The sequence below is a fragment of the Pogona vitticeps genome, chromosome 2 (genome assembly GCF_051106095.1).
Source record: "Pogona vitticeps strain Pit_001003342236 chromosome 2, PviZW2.1, whole genome shotgun sequence".
NCBI lineage: Eukaryota > Metazoa > Chordata > Lepidosauria > Squamata > Agamidae > Pogona > Pogona vitticeps.
In genome coordinates, this window is record NC_135784.1 from 256,710,088 (window position 1) to 256,733,886 (window position 23,799).

Genomic DNA, 23,799 nt, shown 5'->3' on the forward strand with positions numbered 1-23,799 from the left:
CCCATTAGCTCCTAGTGCCAACAGATTATATTTGTGTTTTCTGAAAATATGTACACTAAATGCAAATACGGATTTGCTGCCACATCCAGTTTGGCCATAAATTGCATTCTCAAAGGTGAAACGATCAAGACCAGTGCTCATCAATCCAGGAAACCTTCCTCCAGAAGCTGAACAACAGAAAGATTGTAACCAACAGTCGGCAATAAAAGATTAAGCAGTGAGAGACTACCACAAAAGTAAGAGGCAGTCTTTTTATGAGTTTTATGTTATTCCTTCTCATTCTGTATAATATCTATTTTGTTCCACTTCACCTCTGCTTAAACATTTTTTTAACTATGTGAAAATCTGGCCCATGAGCTGTGTCCCTCAACTCTCAGAGGTGTGTGGAATTATTCTGTCTCTTCTTTTCATTGTGGATACAAACGCGTTTACCTCCATGTTAGTCCTCCAAGATTATCCTAGGATATCAAATCAGACCCAGTGCTTGTTCCAAAATATTTGCCAGCTTGTTAGGCTAGTGTATATACGGTGTACCAGTTTCTACTGCAAACATTAGAGGGTAATTACTCCAAACCAATTTTTACTTTCTCACTCAAGTAGACAAGACCCTAGACATACAGCTGACTGGAGTACAACACCATTCCTATTTGTTGCATCCTGAAAATCAATTAAAGTAGAGACTCTGTAACCGGCAAGCCTCTAGCCACCACCGGTGCTCAGACTGATCTGGTCCCTTTCCTTTGGAGATGTCTTTTATTTTCCTCTTGCTCTTTAGAGTAAGTTCCACTTCGCTACTCCTGTGTGTCCTTTTCATGAGGCTCTTGTTTCATCCACTTGACCTTGTGTTTGACTTGCTTTCTATTAATGGCATATTTCAGAACAGACCACCTTGCTGAGTGCAGTGTTGTGCATCTGCACTTTCAAGGTTTTCTTTTCAACAGGAGATTTGGAAATGATGGTCCCAAATTCATGAGAGCAGTTTTTGAGTCAGTATGTGGAACTGGAATTTCTCTCTCTCTCTCTCTCTCTCTCTCTCTCTCTCTCTCTCTCTCTCTCTCTCTCTCTCTCTCACACACACACACACACACACACACACACACACACACACACACACACACACACACACACACACACACACACACGTTCCTTTCAAACTAGATTTTAATTGATTTAAAGAAACCAGGAAACAAGATTACAAGAAGGGATGCTCCACCAGCCATCTTGCTTTAACCGATCTGATATCGCCTGAGTTTCTATTGTCCTCCGTATATCATTTGCTCACTTACCAAAGACAAACCAATTTTCTGCTCCTATTTCAAAGGCACAGTGTCCTAAGGAAACTGGATGTCTTCTGTCTTTGCCAATTCTCTTTTAGAAGGACTCAGCAGAACATCCAAAGAGCGTTTTCAGGCATATGACTGAGTGGTCTAAACGTGGAAAAAGAGAGATGTCCAATGTATTCTTGAAATCCAGCAATAGGGTACAATTGAGGAAGCTTAAAATAAAACAAAAGAGAGAGAGAGATAATTGGATTTTCATTGCTGATCATTTTTCCTACTTCCATATAAGGAAACAAAAGTAATTTGAAACTGTTTTGTGTTCTTGGTTTTGTGAAATTGTTTCTCTGTAGCATTGCTGCACAGTAATTGTTAATGGAAGCTACTATAATCTTAGAACTACAGAGCTGGAAGGGACATTATGGATCATCAAGTCCAGCTCCTGTCAGGGAGGCACAGTGGAGAATCGAACTCCCAACCCCTGACTCAGCAGCCAGATGCCCTAAACTAGTGAGCTATCCATCATGGCTGCTTCCACTATTGAGGGTCACTACTTCTAGCATGTTTGTAGAAGAGGTACTCCCTCAAGTGGTAAAACGTGTGTTTCTCACTGCATGTGGTTTGGCTTTTCATTTTGTGATTCGTCACTGGAAGCCAAACATGGACTTTGCAAGTCTCATTGCTATGTACTGTATTTTTCCATTTATAAGAACCCCCCCCCCCACACACACACACATACACTTTTCTAACCCCAAAATTAAGAAAACCTAGCTTTGAGTATTCAGTCTCTGGGCTCAGAATGCTCAGACATTAGGAGTCCTTGTTGAATCTGAGAACTGCCTACAGGCTCCACTTCCAACGAGGTGTGTTCCAGTTGGTTTGTTCAGCATCAGCTGACATCAGTTCCATAAGGCGCTTGATTGAAGGAAGCTAAGTATCCTGACTGTAGGAAGCTAAGCCTCTGATTGAAGAAAGCCTGTTTACAGAGGCAAGGTACAGGACGTTTTGTTCTCTCCATGTTCTCAGCTTACTTCCGTGTAAAAGATGTCCCTCAATTTTTAGTGTAGTGATTTTAGGAAAAGTAATGTTTCATACACGGAAAAATACAATATTTCTGAAGAAATTCCAAACTGGTAGGGAGAACAAGTCAGTCAGAGGAAATGTGCATTCCTTTGTAATGTAAAGTCTAACTGCAAGATGGCAGTAATTGCCCCTCTTGCCTCCTTTTTGTTGTATCACCACCATGTCTGTTCTGCCTGTCTATAAAGATGGCAAAGGACAGGTCAGTTATCCCACGCCTCTTACTCTGAATCCTCCGAGGATACAGGATGGCGGCATAGGCAGTACACTTCTGTGGTTCTGTCAACACTTACAAGTTGCTAACGTTCATAACTGCATTAACTGTGTTGCAGGGGGAAGAGAGAAAAAGATAAAATTGGCTCTTTGGCTGGAGCTACATGTCAGAAAAATGCCATGTCAAAGCTGATTAAGAAGCTTCTGAATTGACAGTGCACAACACCCACCTTTCCTTTTGCTCTGGAATTAATCTAGAGCAATATATAGTGAAAACAGAACTTGATATTGCTATCGGGGGGGGGGAGGAAACGCAAACACTGGGGTGAGATCATGTGAAGCAACTGGAGTGACTGCAGATTGAGAAAGGATTAGAAGGTGTGTGTCGACCTGGCCCATTTCTATTATCAGAACTAACTCTGATTTAAATACACTGGGGAGGCAGGAAGGCAGAAAATACAGAGGAAGCAATTCACTCACCATGGCTTACACAATGTCATGAATATTTGATATACCTAAACAAAAGGTGAATAAGAAAAACATTCAGCTAATGAATTTAGAAAGATGCACACCTTGCTTTTCTACCAAATCATGCCCAGGGCTGCTTAAAGTTTAATATATATATTTATATGATTATATTATATTTATAAAATATAACATAATGAAGTCATTAAAAGCACTATAAACAGAAACCACAATTATTTTTATATGACAATCATGTTAATTAATATTAAAATAAATAAAACAGCTTTCAGCTTTCACTAGCATTTCACTAGCAGAAAGAGACATTAGACAGGTAGGTTGGAGATCATGGAGCTGAAGAAAATGTCACATTAAAAAGAAGAGCATATGCATTTCTATATGAGCTGGAAACACAGATTCCAATAGAGAACTTTAGAGCAGAACACAAAACTTGCTGCTTTCCTTAGATAGATTTTCCCCCGATTGTTGGCATCATATATGAATTATACAGAGTCAATTTACTTGCTTTAGGTTGGTTAATACAACTGGTTAACATAATGACATCTATTTCAGATATAAAAACAGGGAATGGATGTCAGATTACATTGAAGGCAGGTGCAGGTTGAAGTTACCTGAGAATAGTTGAATTAATTTGGGAGAAAACATGAAATATACCACATATGCTGCAAATGGACGCAGCAGAAAATGTTACCTGGCTTTCACACCTGGTCCTTTGTAGGGGATGTGCATTTTGGATTTTCTGGATTTACAAATCCCATAATTCTTCTTTCTAGAATTTCCACCTGTAGGACACAAACTGTACAAATACCTAAATTGTGTTCACCTGAAGAGAATACCCAGCTGTCAGGCTTCATGCTTTGGATAGGCCTAGGTTCCTGTTTGAGAAGGAAAGTGCCATATGGTTGCCAGGAAGCATCAATTTCAAACAGGAATTTATGCCTATCCAATTGAGCACAATTTTAGTTTTTGTAAAGCCTAGGTCCTGCAGATGTGACTCTTAGGAAGGAGAACTGTGGAATTCGTAGTAAAAATAAAAATAAAAATCCCTAGTCCTTTGTAGGACTGTACAAAAGCTAAATGATCAAAAGGTGAGATGAAGAAACTGAGGAGGATCATGTACAGTACTGGGTGTTTAATTGCCAGCTTCACCTTTAGACATCCTATTCCAAAGCACATTTATGACATTTTTAGGATTGCTCATAATTTCTGACAATAAATGTTTATGTGGGAAACAATTTTAAGGATACTTTTTTCAGTGTAATTCAACCAATCCACCAGTTGATGGATTTATTCTTTTAAGAATTTTGCTCTTAAAATAATAAAAATTCTTCAAGATGATAAATAGAATTCTAGTGCCCTGAAAAGCAGATTAATTAAGCACACACATGCAATTGTATCACTGCTGCCACCTGTGACATTTTGCCAGATTTTGAGACCTACTTCTTTACTATTAAGAATATAAATTTGCTCTGAATAAAGGGAAAAAGAAGAAATATATGGCTTTGGGGATACAAAATTCCATAGTAAACACAAATCTCCATGCTTGTAGCTCACAAAACTACCAGTTACACACTGCCCAAATCTGATACATTCAGGACATACAGAATACAGACAAAAACAGCAGAGGGGTGGACAACACACAGCCTATGGATTGCATCCAGCCCTACATCTGATTTTGAAGCTCCTATCGTGGATGAATTTTAGTGGCCAACATTTTTGCTATCAAACAGGATACATGGGGTGTGTGCATTATTTTTGAGCTGACTGGCATTTCCAGAAACATCTTGGAAAAAAAGTGTCCTCTACTTCCATACCTTATGCCCCTCATACAAAGATAGGTTATGGATTACCATATTTTTCTGTTTATAACATGCCCCTGTTTATAAGACCCCCCCCCCACTTTTCTAAGCCAAATATTAAGAAAACTTAGCTTTGAGGATTCCGCCTCTGGGCTCAGAATGCTCGCACATTAGGAGTCCCTGTTGCATCTGAGCCCACCGGCTCCACCTCCAACGAGGTGTGTTCCAATTGATTTGTACAGCATCAGCTGATATCAGTTCCATAAGGCTTGTGACTGGAGGAAGCCAAGCCTCATGACTGAAGGAAGCCTGTTTATAGAGGCAAGGTATGTGCTGTTTTGGTCTCTCCTCAGATATCAATAAGAACTGGAGATTTATGTTTAGAGATTTATGTGTAAATGAACCAGTCTCACATTTACAGAAAGAAAGGGACTGAAATCCTATTGTTTAACACCATAAGATATAACTAGAGTCGATCCATTGGAACTTGGAGAGGATTTGTCTCACCAATCCCTACTGATTCATTAGGCCTATTATAATTGGCTCGTACTATGTTAAGCAACAGGATTTCAGTCTGAGAGAGAATAGTTCCTGAAATACAGTAATGTGTCCACCAGTAGCACATACAGCAGCAGGTGGCAAAAATAATCCAGGAAAGGAGCAGAAGAGGGAGAGATTCTCCCAAAATAAACCTGGAGGGGAAAGGCAAAAATGATCCACAGGCAGAGATGAAGAGCACAATTAAAATGTATGGCACCACGGAGCTCAGCAACACAGAGTCTCTCACCCAGAAGACAGGAATGAAACAAAAGAAAAATTTTCACTAGGTTCCACAAACAGGTGCTTTAAAAGCACATTCTTCAATAGATGCCACAATTCAAAATTCCCTCTTCTCCCCTCCTAAACATTCTGATTGACTACTAACAGCAACTCTCACGATGCTATTTGATCAAACATTGCCCAGGCAATGTGACAGACAACAGATAGAGGAAAGGGCAAAAGAACAAGTTAACATGAAAAAAAAAAATCTAAAGCTTTGATGAACCTCTCATTAAAGCAAAACATTTGGCGTTAAGAGGCTCTCTTTTGGGGGAAAAAAAAAACATGAAAATGAAAGTCCCATCTCTCATGAATTGTATAAATAGAAGTGAAACATACTTACATATCCCTCAGTCTTGCTGGATTAAAAAAACAGAATGTTAACCAGACACTAAGACATGTATGCTGCCAACAAATATAACCCAAATTTGGTTCTTATTACAGGGAGGTATAGTAATTAACACAGCACTTGAGAACAGTACCCTGAGGTTTAGGGGAATGATAGTGGTTAATGCTTGGTGAATGATAAAAAGGGGAACTTCACCCTAGAGGCCTTTCTGATCCAGATGATGGAGCTACACACACTGAATTTTCTCAACACCCTGAAATTCTCTCAGTTATATGTTGAAGAAAGGCAGGGTTCCTTCAAGCAAAGGGACAGCACCGTGCCCTTCAGGCATGAAGAGTTGAACACTGGAGAACTTGTTAAGAGTTTCCAAACATTACATTTTAAATCCTGAAGAGTGCAAATGGCTTTTGGGTCAACATTTTGGTGCTTGTCTAACATCATGCTGTCAGTTCAATTCAGCACTTACTCTTCTGTTTATCCTGTGAATCACAGTGTTAATTTTTCCTTATTAGCTTTATCCACTTAAGACATTCAGCTCTATAACACTACAGCCCTGTTTAGGCATTCCGTTTCATAATTGTGACAGAGGGAGTCAGGGAGGTGGTGCCACAATAAACCATCAGTTGGGAGTACTTTAAAAAGCAGTTTATAGATAAATTGTGTTTACCTCTTATGTGCCCAATCCCTTGGATTACTGTAATGCGCTCTATGTAGGGCTGCTGATGGGGTGTCAGGAAACTTCAGCGAGTCCAAAATGCAGCAGCCAGATTGCTGATTGGGGCTGATTACAGGGATCACAGAACCCCCCCCCCCCCCCCGTTACAGCAGCTCCTCTGGCTGCTGATCAGTTACCAGGTACAATTTAAAGTGCTGGTTTTAACCTATAAAGCCTGGGTCCAAGCTATCTCAAAGACCATATCTCCCATGATGAGCTGGCTTGGGTGTTAAGATCATGAGGAGAGACCTTTCTCTCAGTCCTGCCACCTTCACAGGTGCGTCTGATGAGGATACAGGAGGCCAGACTGGCCCCATCTTTGCTACCCTTTTGCAAGCAGGCAAAGGCCTCTTCAGGCAAGGCTTCCCTCAGTAACCAGCTACCCGTGTGTGGTTTTTAGATAAATTGTTATGCATTACTGCTTTGACTGGATTGTTAGTACTACTTGTGTTTTCCATTTTTGTGTTTTTCATTTCCCAGAGTGACGTTTTAATTTTTTTATATACTTATTGATCTCTGACTTAATATTAGCTGTTCATCGATGTAAGATGCCTCCTTATTCACTGTTCATATTTTTAAAATATTGTCCTTTAATGATACAGTATTAACATTGTTGTATGCTCATTGTTGTGAACTTTAAATATTGTCTTTCATTGTTGTAAGCCACCTTGGGTCCTTTCCAAGGAGAAAAATGAGGCCAAAATATTTTAAATAAATAAATAATAAAATAAAGTAGCTCTCTAGTTCCCGTCAAAGTATGCACACAAATTCCAGTTTAAGAAACACAGGAGAATGACTGTAAGGCGTCTTCACTTTTGTTTATCCTGAAACGCATGTACCACAGCCAAAATATAATTTTAAATTGTTTTTTATTAAGTTTTTTTTTCCTCTTGCTTCATTTTGCTTTATGCATTTGGCAAGCTGTTCCTGTGTGGATGCTTGATCAAATGCAAAAGAAGTTAGGGGCGAAATGGTCAAATGCATAATTGCTTCTTGCAACAGACTTCAGGGTCTCAGCAGGTCTTTGCAGAGATCATTCTTGAGAAAGACTTTAATTTGCTCCAAATTCAAAAAAAATGTGACTTCCATTTCTTTCAACAATAAATATATAAGGACCTTTCCAATTTGCCTCTGAGCATTCAGATATGTCTGTTTTAAGGATTAGCTTGTAATGCACATACGTATGTTGCAGGCTTCTTACAAATATGGCCAAAACTGTGTGTAGACAACCTAGAAATACTTGCTCTCATGGGGCATTTTTTCTTCCTTATTGCATCAAGAAATGGTTCAAAAGAGCAACCATTTCTAGATGTGTCTATACAGAAGTATGTACAACCTCATTTACCAGTACGGAACACTGTGTACAGATATTGAGAAGTAGGGATAAAATGGTAGGATTTACAGAGGATTCTGTTAACATAGAAGAGAGACACAATACATTGAGATGCTGAGACATTTTTGGTCAATGGAGACTTTCTCTCAACAAAACCATAAGCATACACTAATCCTACCCACCCTCATATAAACACATTTGAAAACTTTTAAAATGATACGGAGTACTATATATCAGCCCTTTCCCCAATATATTTTTTTTGTAAACAACTATTTGGCATAAATAATTTAGAAGAGCATATAGCATGCAGTCATGGGTGGATGTTGTGAGAATGGTGACAGATGAGTATGCTGTTGGTACAACAGCTCTCACCACTTAACTTTCAAGCAACTGGCTTAAGAAGTGATTTCTCACTTCACCTTCTTGAGCCAACCTAACTAATGAAGGTGAAAATGAAAATGTCACCTCTTAAGACAGGCAGACAGTTTTGGCATTTGTGGCTAAGGAAGTTGGTGGGATCCTGAACCACCAATGCATGCATGATCCTGCTTACATTAACTGGCTTAATTGCATGTAAACCAACAGGACTGCAGCCAAAGACAATTACAATTTAACACAGGCTTTTAAATCGATACATCATACATATTAAACCCTCCTTTCCTGCATAGCAAACGTGTGCGAAATAAGGTCATATCTGGATAATACAGAATGAGCTCAGTCTCCATATAACTGATGCATATTCAACATTTCCATTAAAAAAATAATAATTAAGAACTGTGAATGTTAAGTCAAATTGACCAAGCAACTATGTGCAGAAATTAACCCTTTTATTATATTGTATACTATAGTAGTAAAGTTTGTTGGAAGTGCATGAATAAAAAGTTAGTGAAATTACAGGAGGAATAATCTATATAGCAATAATAGGTGCATTCACTGTGCATCTGAAAGGGGGGAAAAAGAGAGAGTTTTCACTCATTTTGGCCTAAAACTTTGTGTTCAGGTTTCCAGAATTCTGACATCAGAACCCAGATAACACTGATTAGAACCATAAGGCTTTACAATAAAAGCTAAAATATTGACCATATGATGGCAAAAAGTCTTTATTTTGTGGTTAACTTATTCTCTTCTAGCTACTCTCTGATGAAGTGGGTGGTGCTGTGGAGGAAGACCGCCTTCGCCTAGACAAGGACCTTGATCGTTCTGCACTGTAGGTAACATGTTTATCATAGTTTTGTATCTGTGCTTCAAGGAAATCCCTCTGTTGCTGGCTGATTGTCTGGCTAATCAGTCCAGGGAGAGCTTGAATGCTACCAATTAATGTTTCCAGTTTTGTTTCCAGAGTAACAATCCTCTTCTCAAAGTCTTCACTTCTTTCATTTAAGTCAGATATCATATCGTACATGATGTTTTGCGTCTGGAAAAAAGAGGAAAAGGTGAAGGTATAGTACTAGGAGCACAGGGGTTTCCTGCTGTATCCAAAACCCGTTCATTTCATTCAGCTCTAGAACAAGGCACAATAAGATGAAAAGTGGAAGCCCAAACAGTCTACAACCAGCTTCATCATCAAAATAGTTTCACAAACTGCTTTATCCTGAACTCTAGTTATGTACTGAGCCGCAACTTGTAGTTTAGTTAATTGACTGACCAAATAATGAAGTGGGTAGGTCAGAGGCAGGAATGTGACTTGGTTCGACAAATGCTATTTACCAGTGAAAGCTGAGAAGCTTCTTTCCTTCTGAAATGGATTCTGTTAGATCCTCTAAGACTTTATTGTTCTTGAATATGGAGAGTATGGAATGTTGCAACTTTCTAAAAGCTTTTGCCCATGTTATATAGTGAAAAATGTGTTCTCCAAGGTATGTACATCCATTCTTCATATGCTGCCTATCTCCATTCCTTGAGACATGTACTACAGACATGGTGGGGAGGGCATCATACATAGCCTCTGCAAAAATGTAGTCTGGTTAATTGCAACAATCCATGCAAACTCTTTACAAATCAGTTAAACTGGGCCTGGGATCTCTTGTCTCTGGCAAATGGTCACTGCCATCCAACTTCAATAAGGAAATGTCCTACAAGTAAGTGAGCATGAGCAATGCCTAAGCAGACCATTCTTCTTGTAGCTTATGGTAGCCTTCCATAACCATCTCTACACATTTTGGATAACTCCCAGTATTTATTTCATTGCTGGCTGAGGCTGAAAGGAGATGCCAGCATCTCCCAATAAAAAAGTCATATCACAGGAAAGATCTCTGCTTGAGAACCTGGAGAACTGCTGTTGGTCAAAGGCAACGTATTGGGCCAGATGGAAAAAAACTAACCTGGCATGGTATAGGACTGCCTATCAGGGTCTGTACAAGCTAATCATGTTATGACACCAAGATGCATCCAAACAATACTGACCCTATCCCTCTTTGTCTTTTGGAACCTTGTTGGCAAACCATCATCTTAGTATAAAGCCCTTACTTTGAAAAAAAATGCATAGATATAAGAATTACACCAATAACAGTTTTTCCTATGCTAGTCTTCTTCCAGCCATCTTTCTGACCAGTTCTGCATTCTTTGATCTCCTTGTGTCATTTCTTCAGTTCTATATCCTTCCTCCAATTTCTTTTTCCTGAACTCTCCTATTCTGCTCCTGTCCTTCAGCCAACATGCTTCTCAAGGTCTCTGCTCCTGACAACAGTATCTCCTGGGCCTCCTTCTCAGTTAGCTTTTATTTTCTCTGTTTCCTTGCCTGCGCATACATTTTCTCTAATCCCAAAGGTGTGTGTGAAGTTCCCCAGAGCCAAATTGTGTTTTTACTTTGATAGAAAATGAACCATTGTGAATACTGACTTGCCTCCTAACATACTTTGAATGAATGTGTCCCTTCCTCCACTCTGAAGCCATCTGCCTGCCTGCAAGCGTCTTCAGAGGGCCACAAGCCTCTCTTAAATCATATGTGTGATTTTGGATGAATTCCCCAATTTGTCATCTGCCCCCTACCTCCCATCCCACCCTATTCAGAAGGGACCACTAACCTTTCAACAAGGTTTGGGAGGGTCAGGGTGGCTACATTTGGGAGAGGATATGAGAAACATCCCTTCCATGATATTTTATCTATTCACTTATCTTGGAATTTAGACTGTTAAGTTCTTGAGAGTGTAACTTCTCAAATATTAGAATGTTCACAAACATTCCTTGTCATCAAATGAACATAAATGCTGAACTAGTACAGCACTGTGGCCAATCAGTTCCTTATGGAAAGTGCACAACTACACATGACTGCACGTGTACTCATTGCTCAGCTGCAAACATCAGCTAGCAACAGTACCCAAGTAAGATACGATACGGCTTACAGAAATATAGGGAGTAAGGTATGCTTAGTCTAGTGATTCTAAAAACATATATTTAATTCTTACAGTGCTTGCATATTGAATGACTTTTTATCCTGGGCTTTAGAATTTAGATGGACATCAGTCTACAAACACAAAGAACATTAATGTCCTCTGATGAACACTGTACCAACCTTTGCCAAGTCCACCAAAGTGTTTGCCTGATCATTCAGTTTCCTCTGTTCCATCTTAACACTTCTTAATCTAAAAGATGAAAATTCAAGTCAAATAACTTGCTTTTTTGGCCAGGTCATAAAACTCATATACAGCATGCATCTAAACAGATAATCGCATGAACAATGTCTCAAATACTTTGTGTACAGTCGTAACTGGTTATGTGTCTGGTACAATGAAAAGCATGCTTCCTTAACACCGCAAAAAAGAAAGAGAGAGCAAGAAAATGTGATGTCCCCGAGACTAATTATTGTCAGGTGTGGGGAGGGGGGTAAGGATTTATTCATAGTATATGAAAGAAAGCCAAAACATTCCTTAAAGCTCCAGTATCCTGGCAAGTAGGCATAGGAAGTTGTGAACAATTAAATCTCATGATTACCTTAGTAAATAAGCCTCTTCCTTATGCCTACATGATTAGATACAGGTAGAAGCCCTTTTCAGTCTGAAATGGATTTGGTTAGGAGGTGTTTGAACCTGATGAAAATACAGTGATAAGTGAGTTCCTTCTTAATTTTTAAAAACTTTCATCTGACCAGCAGCTAAATAAAGAGAACAGCTGTTAATATATTAGTTTTACTTTCCTTAATGATTCTGACTTGAAATAACATTGATTTTTTAAAAATGTATTCACACATTAGAGTATTCTAAAGTGCCCTAGTTGCCTTGTTTATCCGGCAGTGATTATACCCAAAATAACTATATTTATTTTGAAAAAGGACTCATGGGTATGTTCTTTACTTGGCCTCTATGTAATTCCATCTATGTTAATTAGCTGAATACAGGGGGAAAGAGGAGGGAAAAACAAGAAATAGTTGCCAATTGTAAAAAGACAACCATGTCTCTTTCAAAATCTCTGCTCAGTGGCACTGGTTGAGTAAAACTCTAGGTACCTTTTTTCTTACATCAGACAAAAAAACCAAAACTACCAAGACACAAAAACATTTCGGCATCTTAAAGACTGCTGTATTTTAACATGAGCTTTCATGGATCAAATCCACTTCCTTAGATACAACAGTGAGATTATATGACTGTCATATTTATACAGGGCCATTTGGGGAATACACATAGTGGACAAAGTGACAATGGTTTACTAGTAAAAGAACAGGCTATAAGGCTATGAATAATGTCTACAAGGTAGACTGATAAGTGACATAGTTGACACAAGTGGCAAACTGTGTGAATCAGTGTAGTATTTCACACCTGGTAATGTCTTAAAGAACATTTGATTGATTCAACCAGAAAAGAAAATGTCTGAACACCACTAGTTACCACCTTCAACCCACAACTGAGACCATTCACGTGCATCATAAATAATTATATCAATTCTTGACAAGAATGTGTGTGAGGGATTTCCTTACTAACAAACCATTGTCATTTCATCCATTATCTGTATCCCCACCAGGTCACGGGGGCATGTATAAATATGACAGTAAAATAGTCTCACTCTTATGTCTGAGGAAGTGGACTTGATCCATGAAAGCTCACATTAGAACGCAGCAGTTAGTCTTTAAGGTGTCACAACATTTTTGTCTTTTATTTTGTTTTTCCTTGGTTCTTGTCTGATATATTTGCACAGACTAACACAGTTGTTCTTTTCCTCTCAGGATTCCAAACATGTGAGAACAGAGAAGTTTAAAATTTCTAATATCATTGGCACAAATAAATTTTCTTAGAAATTTTAAACAGGTAAATGTTTCCCTCTTTTAAAAAAATGTATCTATTTCTATGTATAAAACATCCCAAATTCCCTGTTCACTCCAATGACCGTAGGGAGATTTCTAGTGAAAGCAGACTTCATTTATTTTTCTCCACTGATGTTAATATAGAGGACCCAAAGGTAGGAATTACTGGAGCCTCGTGGCGCAGTGGTTGAAATGCTGTACTGCAGCTAAAACTGTGCTCATGACCCAGGGTTCAATCCCAGGTAGCCGGCTCAAGGTTCACTCAGCCTTCTATTGGTCCAATGAGGATTTGGTGAGTGAACTCTTCCATATTTTCCATTGATTCAAATAGGCCAACTCTAACTGTGACTGATTTTAACATAGTAAGTTGCAGTTAGAGTACACCCATTTGAATCAATGACTCACTAAATCCCCATTGAGTCAATGGGCCTACTCCAGCGTGATTTATTAAGCTAAGCAACAGGAATTTGGCCTTCATTTATTTATTCATTCTGCACAATCTATTATAGGTAACTGCACGATTCAGTTATTCCGTTTACAACATTTTGTTGATTTGTCACTGTTTGTCTCCCATATTTTCCAAAATAAGGATTAAAGAAATACAAACTGTTCTAGGATTGGATGGGGGTCTCACATTATCTGTCCTTCTGGATCATCATCCCAACCTTCTATTCATTGTTGAAGTTTATTTGTAGTTAGAGTTTATTTGTAGTTAGTAGGTTTTTTTGCCCACACAACCAGTTATCTATGAATTTTTTCTTGCAATTTATTTTTAGCAGAAACTTGGCTATTCCTTAATTCCTGGTGTCTGCTTCTTCATCATTCTACCTAAAGCCCACTCCTCTTAGCACCATACATTCACTTTTGTGGGGTGTGTGGAGGTGAATCATCATATGGCTATATAATAATAACAGTTGTGTGCCATCAAATCAGTTCTGACTAATGGCAACCTTTTCCAGGGCTTCCTAGGTAAAGAATACACAGAACTCGTTTACCGTTCCCAACCTCTGGCTCTGCAACCAGATATCTAAATCAGTGAGCTATACAGACTCACACAATTTCAGAATTATTCTGAGAGAGACAGACACAAGCACACTGGCTGAGAAGGGTGAAGAGCCTAGGGCTAGGAACACATAAGGATTCTGAAAGACTGTAAAGAGCAGCAGTAAAATAAAATAAAACATAATTAGGTCACTGAGTATTCGAAGAGGGAAAGCCACATAGTGACAATCTGGGCAGAACTTTTCTTCTTTCTAAGAGCGTATGGACATGTGACTGAAATCCTATTCACACAGCTACACCACATAAGGCTGATCATGTCATCAGCTGCAGTAATTTTTTGGAAATAAAAAGTTTCTGTTTCACACACCCCTTAAGATTCCTACGTTCCCATGGAATCCTTTTCATGGTAGGGAACAAAAGGAAGTCTTTCATTTTTAAAAATTACTGCTGCTTGGGTGGCTTTAACGGAGGTGGTCATGGTTGTTATATCTTGTCAAGTCACTTCCAACTTACGCCAATTCTATCTCCAAAATGTTCTGTCCTCAACAGACCTGCTCAGCTCTTGCAAACTCAAGTTCTGTGCTTTCTTTACGAAGTCAGTCCATATCGTACTTGGTCTTCCTGTTTTCCTGCTGCCTTCCATCTTTTCCAGCATTATTGTCTTTTAATAATAATAATAATTTATTGTCATTGTAAGTATATACACATACAACGAAATTCACAAAATTCTTTTCAGAGAATCCTGCCTTCTCATGATGTGCCCAAAGTAGAACAGCCTTAATTTCATCATTTTTGCCTTCAGAGATAGTTCAGGCTTGATTTGATCTAGGACTCACTTGTTTGTCTTTTTGGCAGTCCAGGGTATCCACAAACTGTTCTTCCAACATCATAGTAGGGTAGACTGGAGGGGTGGGGGAGTAGCCATTGTTTACAGAAACACTCTGGAGGTTGCTAGGCACTCTACAGTGGTGAAGCCAAGTCTGGAGGCCCTCCACGTTTCTATTGGGGCCAGGGATGGTATTGGGATCTTGCTGGGTTACTGCACTCCACGCAACCCAGCCATTTCCTTACTGGAGCTGGTGGACTTTGTCTCTCCAGCACTGTTGGAACCCCCAAGGCTTCTGGTCTTGGGTGATTTCAACATCCATGTGGAGGCAGAGGTTTCTGGTCCGGCTCTTGAGATCTTGGAAACCATGGCTTCCTTGGACATGTCCCAACATTTTAATAGCCTCACACATATGGGTGGTCACACGCTAGACCTGGTGTTCTCCACTAAGCAGAGTGAATGTGCTCTGGTGGTAACTGACATTGTGTCAGTTCCCTTATCATGGTCGGATCACCACCTAATAAAATGTAACCTATCAGTGGCTCTCCCTCCCCTCAGGGAGCAAAGATCTATTTTAATGGTCCCTCGAAGGCTACTGGATCCTATAGGATTCCAGGACTCCATGAGAGGGATTCTGGCTGATCTGACTGGCGCTCTGTCGAGGCTCTGGTTGATGGCTGGCTTCCTGCCACCACCAGGGCTGTTGACACAATCGCTCCTAGATGTCCTCTTCATTGCAGAGCTTGGCCAGTGCCCTGGTTTAACCAGGACCTGCAAGCTATGAAGCAAAATAGGAAAAGGCCAGAGTGCATTTGCAGATGGAACCTGATGGACTATAATTGGAAAGCTGTCAGGATCGTGACTAACCACTACCTTACTAAGATGAGGGCTGCCAGTCAAGCTCACTTTGCTGTCCGGATAAGCAAAGCTTCAAATCAGCAGGCGGAACTTTTCCATATAGTTCTATCCGGAATTGGTCTAAGTGATGGGCCTCCTACTAGTATTTCACCTGACCAATTTACAGCACTTTAAAAAAAAATCTAAAGTGGAGGCCATCCACCAAGAGCTCTCTCCTTTTTTGAATACAGTAGATCAAGCAGAGACATCCAGCACTCTGCCTTGCCTGATGAGACTTGAACTCTTTCAGCCTGTGATGCCAGATATGGTGGACAAAGCATTTGACCGCTGTCGTGCCACCACCTCCTCTCTTGACCCTTGCCCGGCCTGGCTATTCAAAGCAGCCAGGCCTGCAACAACTGAATGGGCCATGGCAATAATTCATGGGTCTCTCCAGGAGGACAAGGTTCCCTTTGCCCTCAAGGAGACACTCATTAGGTCCATAAGGAAGAAACCACATTTGGCGATGGACAGCGTTGGCAATTATAGGCCTGTCACCAATGTTTCTTTCCTTAGCAAAGTGGTAGAGAGGGTGGCGGCTGACCAGCTCCAGGCTCTTTTGGATGAAACCAATGCCCTAGATCCATTCCAGTCAGGCTTCAGGCCACACCATGGTACGGAAATGGCATTTTGATGACCTGCTGAGGGAGGCTGACAGGGGCAAAATGTCTTTTTTGGTCCTCCTCGATATCTCAGCCACCTTCGATACCGTTGACCATGGTATTCTCCTGGGGAGACTCTCTGAGCTGGGAATCGGTGGCCTGGCGCTTGCCTGGCTCCGATCCTACTTGGAGGACCATCCTCGGAGAGTTCAGCTTGGGGAGAGTGTCTTGGCCCAGTGGAGTCTCAAATATGGGGTTCTGCAGGGTTTGATTATCTACCCAATGCTGTTTAACATCTACATGAGGCCGCTCGGTGGGGTCATCAGGGGGTGTGGTGCTTCGTGCCATCTGTACGCTGATGGCACATAGCTCTACATCTCCTTTTCTCCAACCACAGTGGATGCCGTTCCATCCCTTCAGTGCTGCCTGGAGGCTCTACTGCAATGGATGCAGGAGAATGGACTGAAGCTGAACCCGGACAAGACAGAGGTCCTGAGGGTGGATGGCCCCTCCACTGGTGGTTTGGGAAACTCCCTCTCTTTTGGGGAAGTGACTCTCACTGTGAAGAGTGAGGTTCACAGCTTGGGGGTCCATCTGGACCCGGCGCTTAGCATGGAAACCCAGGTGGCATCAGTGGTCCTTTCAGTTTATCTCCATCTCTGGTGGATTGCCCAGATGCGTCCCTATCTTGATGGTAGAACCCTCACCACTCTGGTCCATGTACATGTAGTATTGAGATTAGACTACTGTAATGCACTCTACGTTGGGCTACCTTTGAGATTGATGGGAAGCTTCAAATGGTGCAGAATGCGGTGGCCAGACTTCTCAGTGGGACAAGAAAATATAAGCATATTTCCCCCACTCTGTCTGCCTTGCATTGGCTGCCCGTTCATTTCCGCATTGATTTCAAAGTGTTAATGATACCATATAAAGGCCTAAATGGTTTAGGATCTCGATATCTAGTGGAATGCCTCCTCCCACCTAGATCTACCCGTATCACTCATTCTAGCCAGGAAGGGTGGCTGAGGAGCCTAACACTGAGGGAGGCCTGGAGAGAAAGAACAAGAAACCAGGCCTTCTCAGCAGTGGCCCCTCGCCTTTGGAACAGTCTGCCCCCAGAGATCTGTCTGGCTCCCTCGCTGGGTGTCCTTAAGAGCAAACTTAAGACCTGGCTCTGTCCCTCCTGTCATCACTTGAATATTTTTCCCCATCTTGAACTATATTGCTATTGTTGTTTTTTATTTTATTATATTGTTTTTATTTTACTTTTTATTGTTAGATGCCCAGAGTAGACTTTGGTCTAGATGGGCGTGGCATAAATAAATAAATAAATAAATAAATAAATTAAAAAATAAATAAATAAATAAATAAATAAATAAATAAATCCATTTTCCCCTGTCAGCTTTCTTTACTGCCCATCTTTCACATCTATACATAGTAACTGGGAATGCAAGAGGGCGACTGATCTTGGTCTTGGACTCCAGTGACATATCCTTATAGTTGATTATGTTTTCTAATTCCTTCATTCCTGCTCTTCCAAGTCTCATTCTGATTTATTTATTTTTTGGCTGAAGTTTCCATTTTGATTGATGATTGAACCAAGGTATACAAAATCTCTATTTTAATTTCTTCATTGTCATTGTTAAGGTTGTGTAATTCTTCTGTAGTCACGGCTTTGATCTTCGTAATGTCCAACTGGAGTCCTTATTTGGCACTTTCTTCTTTCACTTTCCCTAAAAGTTGTTTCAAGTTATTGCTGCTTTCTGAAAGTAGGATGGTGTCATCTACATATTTTAAAATATTAATGTTTCTTCCACCAATGGCCACTCCTCCTTCATCAGGAGGTAGTACTTTTATGGAAATGGCATCCACAGTCCCTTGTCTGATCAGGGAATCTGACGCATGGACCTCTCTCCAAGAGTCTTACAGAACTTTATAAAACTCTGGAGAAAAATCAGGAACCTGTGTTCGTCACATCTCTCAATTACCCCAAAAATATTACAGAACGAATCAGACAATCATTTCCAATCAAGTCAAATTCATCTGGGTATCTAGGTATAACTCTTTCCATTGTTGCAATGATTCCAGGCAACATCAATTAGTCTAATAGCACAAGCTTTATTTATCTACATTGTTTCTATGTTCCCTAAGCACAGAAATACTTCATAAAGTAACAAGTCAAAATGTATTGAAAATGTTCTTACAGCTGTGGAAAAACTGCAAGCACAAATGCTTGAAAATTATATGAAGACTAAACTTAAGTTGTGAGCAAATACATTGCACATACACAGAATTTCTCATCTTGATACCCTAATTAAAGTCCTCCTTGTCCCAGGACAAAAGGGCCTCTATGGGAGCCTCAGGACCTTAGGGGGAATTGGAAATGTTTTAGTTCCATAAAATCACCATGGCATAGCTGCACAAATAGGATTTCAGCCCAAATTTCTGATTATTTATGTTCTTGTAAATGTTTATTGATAAAAAGGATGGTAATATTCTTCAGTATATTTGTATCAACTTTAGATAAAATTAGGAAGGACAAACATTTTCTAAACGAATCATTTCTTAGCTGCAACAGTCAGATTAAAAATGAGACTAGCCAGATCTTTCTCTGTAAATCGAGAAATATTGACACTCCTAAACTGCATGCTTCCGAACTTCACTTATCACAGAAGAAATTCATGACTTTGGATTGCAGTTCCACAGTAGCAACCAGACTATAGAAAATTCACAAATAAAGTATCAATTCGTTGCATGCAGACAGTGGTAAATTCTGCAAATTTTAAAGGAACAGCTCACACAACTTACTTCCGAGCTCTATTTTCATTGTTGAAATAAAAAGACAAAACAAAAGAAAAGAAAGTGTAAAATAGACTAAAACAAATTAACACAAGGGATGGTCTTCACGTGAGCACAGTGGGCTCCGTAATGTTGTTCGTTGTTCACACATTTTCCCCATTGCAGTCGGTGGACCAGTGATTAACAAAGGCCCAGCTCTATCACAGGATAATGCTTCTGTAGCAGGTTTTACCAGGTTTGAATAATAACCAGTATCTTCTCGTCTTCCTTGGAGAAATCACACAGAGTGGAACCTGCACACTTTACCTTTCCCTCCCATTTTGCACATCACAGACAAATTGATAGTAATGAAATCTTAACATGACTCCTGCCCCATGTTATAGCTAAGAGATCCAGCAGTTTACATGCATAGGCCCTGCAAGTCTGATCTATTTCTCTCTTCCTAATTTAAGTCTTCATTAGGCTTTAGGATAAAAAAAGAAGGATGTAAAAGAAGATATGGATGAGTACTTTGACATGAATTTAAAAAGAGAAATAGACTGAGATCAGACATATATATAGAAAAAATTAAAATGTGCATCTGAAAAACTAATGTCCTACAGGATATGACTGGATACAGCTGGATTTCAACATGGACATTTCACTATTGGCTGGAACACAATACTTAATTTTTTTTTAAAATTAATTTATGTGCCGCCCACACTACCCAAAGGTCTCTGGGCGGCTTACAGCATTTAAAATACAATAAAGTTATGTAGCAATTAAAATACAATTAAAATATATATAAAATTGCCATCGGACCCACAGCTAATATTATTTCAGTTAAAAGCCTTCTGGAACAGGAAGGTTTTGACCTGGCGCCGAAATGTCATCAGTGTCGGCGCCAGACAAATTTCAGTAGGGAGGGCATTCCACAGTCTGGGGGCAGCTGCCGAAAAGGCCCTTTAGCCCTTTGGAGGCCAAGTGATGCAGGACAAATGAAAACTCAGCACTAAAACAGAAGCTAGACTGCATGCAAAGGAAAATGGCCACAACGACAATGGCTTTGCTGAGTTTCTTCTACAAAAAACACTTTTATACAGCAATGTTAGATTAATCGTGCAAAGTTCCGTCACTTGCTTTGAAAGTAAAACTCCACCCACCTAAATAGAGAGTTTCAAACACATTTTTAAAAGTTCAAAGTATTACAAAAAGTGAAAACCTAGTTGGTAAAGTTAGAAAACAAATCTAATGTCACATTTTCTATTAAAATACATCAGTGACATAGAAGTTAACAACCAGCTTTTTACACATTACCCTTGCTGCCTACTGCTTGGTAGATTCCACTATGACATGAAAAGAAGTGATCCTTGAATGCTGATGGTGTGCTAGTCACTGGAGTAAATGTTCCAGCTCAGCCCTCAACATGTGCACCCAAAAGGAAGTCCCACTAAACTCAGCTGGATTGACTTCCTAGCAAAGAAGTACAGCCATGTGGATGATATTGTAACATATGGATTGAATTACACTGTGAAGTTCAAATCTCCAAGAACCCACCCTACAAACTGTTCAACCTATTGTGACAAATGGATTTAAAGTGTATATCCTGGACAATAAATTTTTTTAAAAAAAATTAGAGAAAACCTTTCTGAACAGCCTGAATAGGCTGCCAGCTGCTGGGGTGGGAGACATGGTAATGGCCACTGTCAAGAAAGGCAAGCCAGAGCTCAGGAAGAAGATGCATCCAGTGGCAGTAATTCGGCAACGGAAATCATACAGAGGAAAGGATGGTGTGTTCTTGTATTTTGAATACAATGCAGGAGTGATAGTGAACAACAAAGGAGAAATGAAAGGTTCTGCTGTCCCAGGTCCTGTAGCCAAGGAATGTGCAGATCTCTGGCCCAGGATTGCCTCCAATGTTGGCAGCATTGCATAAACTTGTATATAAACTTTCTTGTGGAAACACATTTTATCATAGTTTTTCCCTCCATCTCATGCTTTCCCAATTAGCAATGTTATATCTTTGTTTAACTGAACTAAAATTCACTGTCAATATTGTATTTAATTTCCACACACTACACAGTATTCATAAAACAAGGGTGCAGTCCCATTGGCCATTTGAATTGATTCCTATCCCAGCTTTTTTATATATATTGGGTTCAAGTCATATGGTATGTACACTGGAAGCCACATTCACTCTGACTGAAATTAAATCAACTTATTTCTGGTATTTAAAACCAGTTTTGGCAACTACACTGAGGAAATCGACTCATTTTCTTTCAGTTTTGGGAGCATACTTTTCAGAAACTTTTTTACTTATTTTTTTAAAAAAGTGAAACAGTGATAAATTGATGGCTACATTCATCTAATAAACAAATGGGGAGGAAGGTTATAATATAGAATGTATTAAGTAATTCAGTGATTCAGTGGATGCAGTAATGAATTCTCCACAACCCCCCCATTCATGATCACAGTGCACTAAGTGATGCATTGCTAAACATTTCTATATTTTTTATTAAACGTAGGAAAGGAGAAACTGCAGTGCCAATGCAACTGACATTCAACAAAGTAAATCAACAGTACTATCCACAGCCACCAAACCAAACTGATGTAAATAGATTTAGAAGCAAGATCTTTTAAAAAGCCACTGCCAGCTAGTTAAGAAAAAAATGCTCTGCAGCCCAAATAAATCGATTTCATCTGTGAGTCATATGCACAACAATTTATAACTCGACTATCAAGAACTAATTTCTATTTGGAAGATCTGGCCTATTCTTGAAAGTTTTGAGATTGCAAACCATTATCTTTTCATCAAATAAAATCCTTATTATAGCAATAAATGATATAAACCATTTGATATGAAATGACTGCAGTCCTTCACCCATGACTCAAGCAGCAGATTGGTAGAATCTTTGGTTTTAATAATTAAAATATTTTAAAAATTCTGCTAAATGTATTTGACTCATAACTAAGGGGCTACTATCTGATGGTAAGCATCATTAAATATTCCTTAATTAGTCAAAGCATAGTCAAAAGCTACAAAAATCGCAAAAGGATACTGCTGATATTCATGTCTGTTTCACACAATATGCCACCACAATTCTTGTCCCACATAATTACATTTATGAAGTGCATTTTCTTTAACTTTAGTAAAGATAGTCCATATTGAAGAATCAAGGTTTGAGTAAAGAGGATAGATACTATCTGAACAGATACTGAATATTCATATGTAAAACTTGTGCGCTTATTTCCACGTAGGTTTCTCACAACACCACTTCCACCCTCAACTGGCCTGAAATATCCATGGAAACTTCAGACATTATAAATTTTAGAACAAGAAGGAGCAACTTGTATGGGTACAGGATTGCACATATGAAGGCACATTCACTTACATATACCATCCTTTGCCTTCAGGGATGTACTGTATATTCAGATGCACATTCAGATACACAGATATAGGTATATCCCCCCCCCCCCGAAAGCAAACAAAAGTAAATGCAAGGTCATTTGCAACAGCAGACCAGTATCCACATTGGAAACTGAAACTACCAGATAACACCATTCCTAATAAGGACAAAATGCAAGCCAAAAATATACTTACTGGTGAATAGCTTGCAAGAATTTGCGTTGATGTTTCCTTACTTTTGCATGGTCTATCTTTTTTACCAGTTTTGTATTTTTATAAATTAACCATGTTTCCCTGAGTACATTGGCAGCTGCATTTTTCACCTGTTTAACAAAAGAGAACATTGGGTGAAATAAAATAGTGTTACCTCCTTTTCGAGGCTTCATAACTGATAGATGAATTTATCAAACTTGATTTTACTGAGGTTTCCCTATCTTTGTCACCTTTGATTTCATTTCTGCATTACATTATGTTTTTAAATAAAGCTAGTATTGATTTTTATGTGCATTCCCTTCTGTTTTTCTTGAGCTTTCCTTTAGCAGTCATCAATACACAACATGCTGGGAATGCTACATTTTCATATACAGTATTTGTGTGTGTGACTCTGGTGAATATGAAGACAACCTGTCCGTCACCCAGTGTGCACATTATTTATCTCTTTCTTGTGTTGTCATGGCTCATTTTTCTGCAAAACAACTTTGGTTCATGGCCTGAATATATTTATAGAGAAAAGTAGCCATGTGGTTAGAAATTTAACTGGCTTACCAAACAGTTTAGCATTTACTGTTTTCAACAAACCCTCCTATCAGAAATATTATTTAATTTCATGACCACATAGGAATTACAGTATATTGCTGCCATACTAGATTAGTGTCATGACACTGTTTGGTAAGAAAGTAGCTGTGCTGAATGACAAAACAGTCAGACTAAACTGGCATGTCTAATACAGACATTTTGGTCTAAATGGCTTCTTGACCAATTCATTTG

The 23,799-nt window shown here is 39.4% G+C and overlaps 1 protein-coding gene across 1 annotated transcript in view; it reads right to left on the bottom strand.

Annotated features, from left to right (window-relative positions):
* Positions 1–1,006: 1,006 nt before the first annotated feature.
* Positions 1,007–23,799, bottom strand: part of KCNN2 (potassium calcium-activated channel subfamily N member 2) — a 104,225-nt gene continuing 81,432 nt past the window's right edge. The window contains exons 6-8 of the mRNA XM_020780028.3: positions 23,008–23,135; positions 11,580–11,649; positions 1,007–9,482 (exon numbers count right to left, since the gene is read on the bottom strand). Coding sequence (XP_020635687.3) covers positions 9,195–9,482; positions 11,580–11,649; positions 23,008–23,135 — 486 coding nt within the window. The 3' untranslated portion in view covers positions 1,007–9,194. The remainder of the gene's footprint in view (positions 9,483–11,579; positions 11,650–23,007; positions 23,136–23,799) is intronic.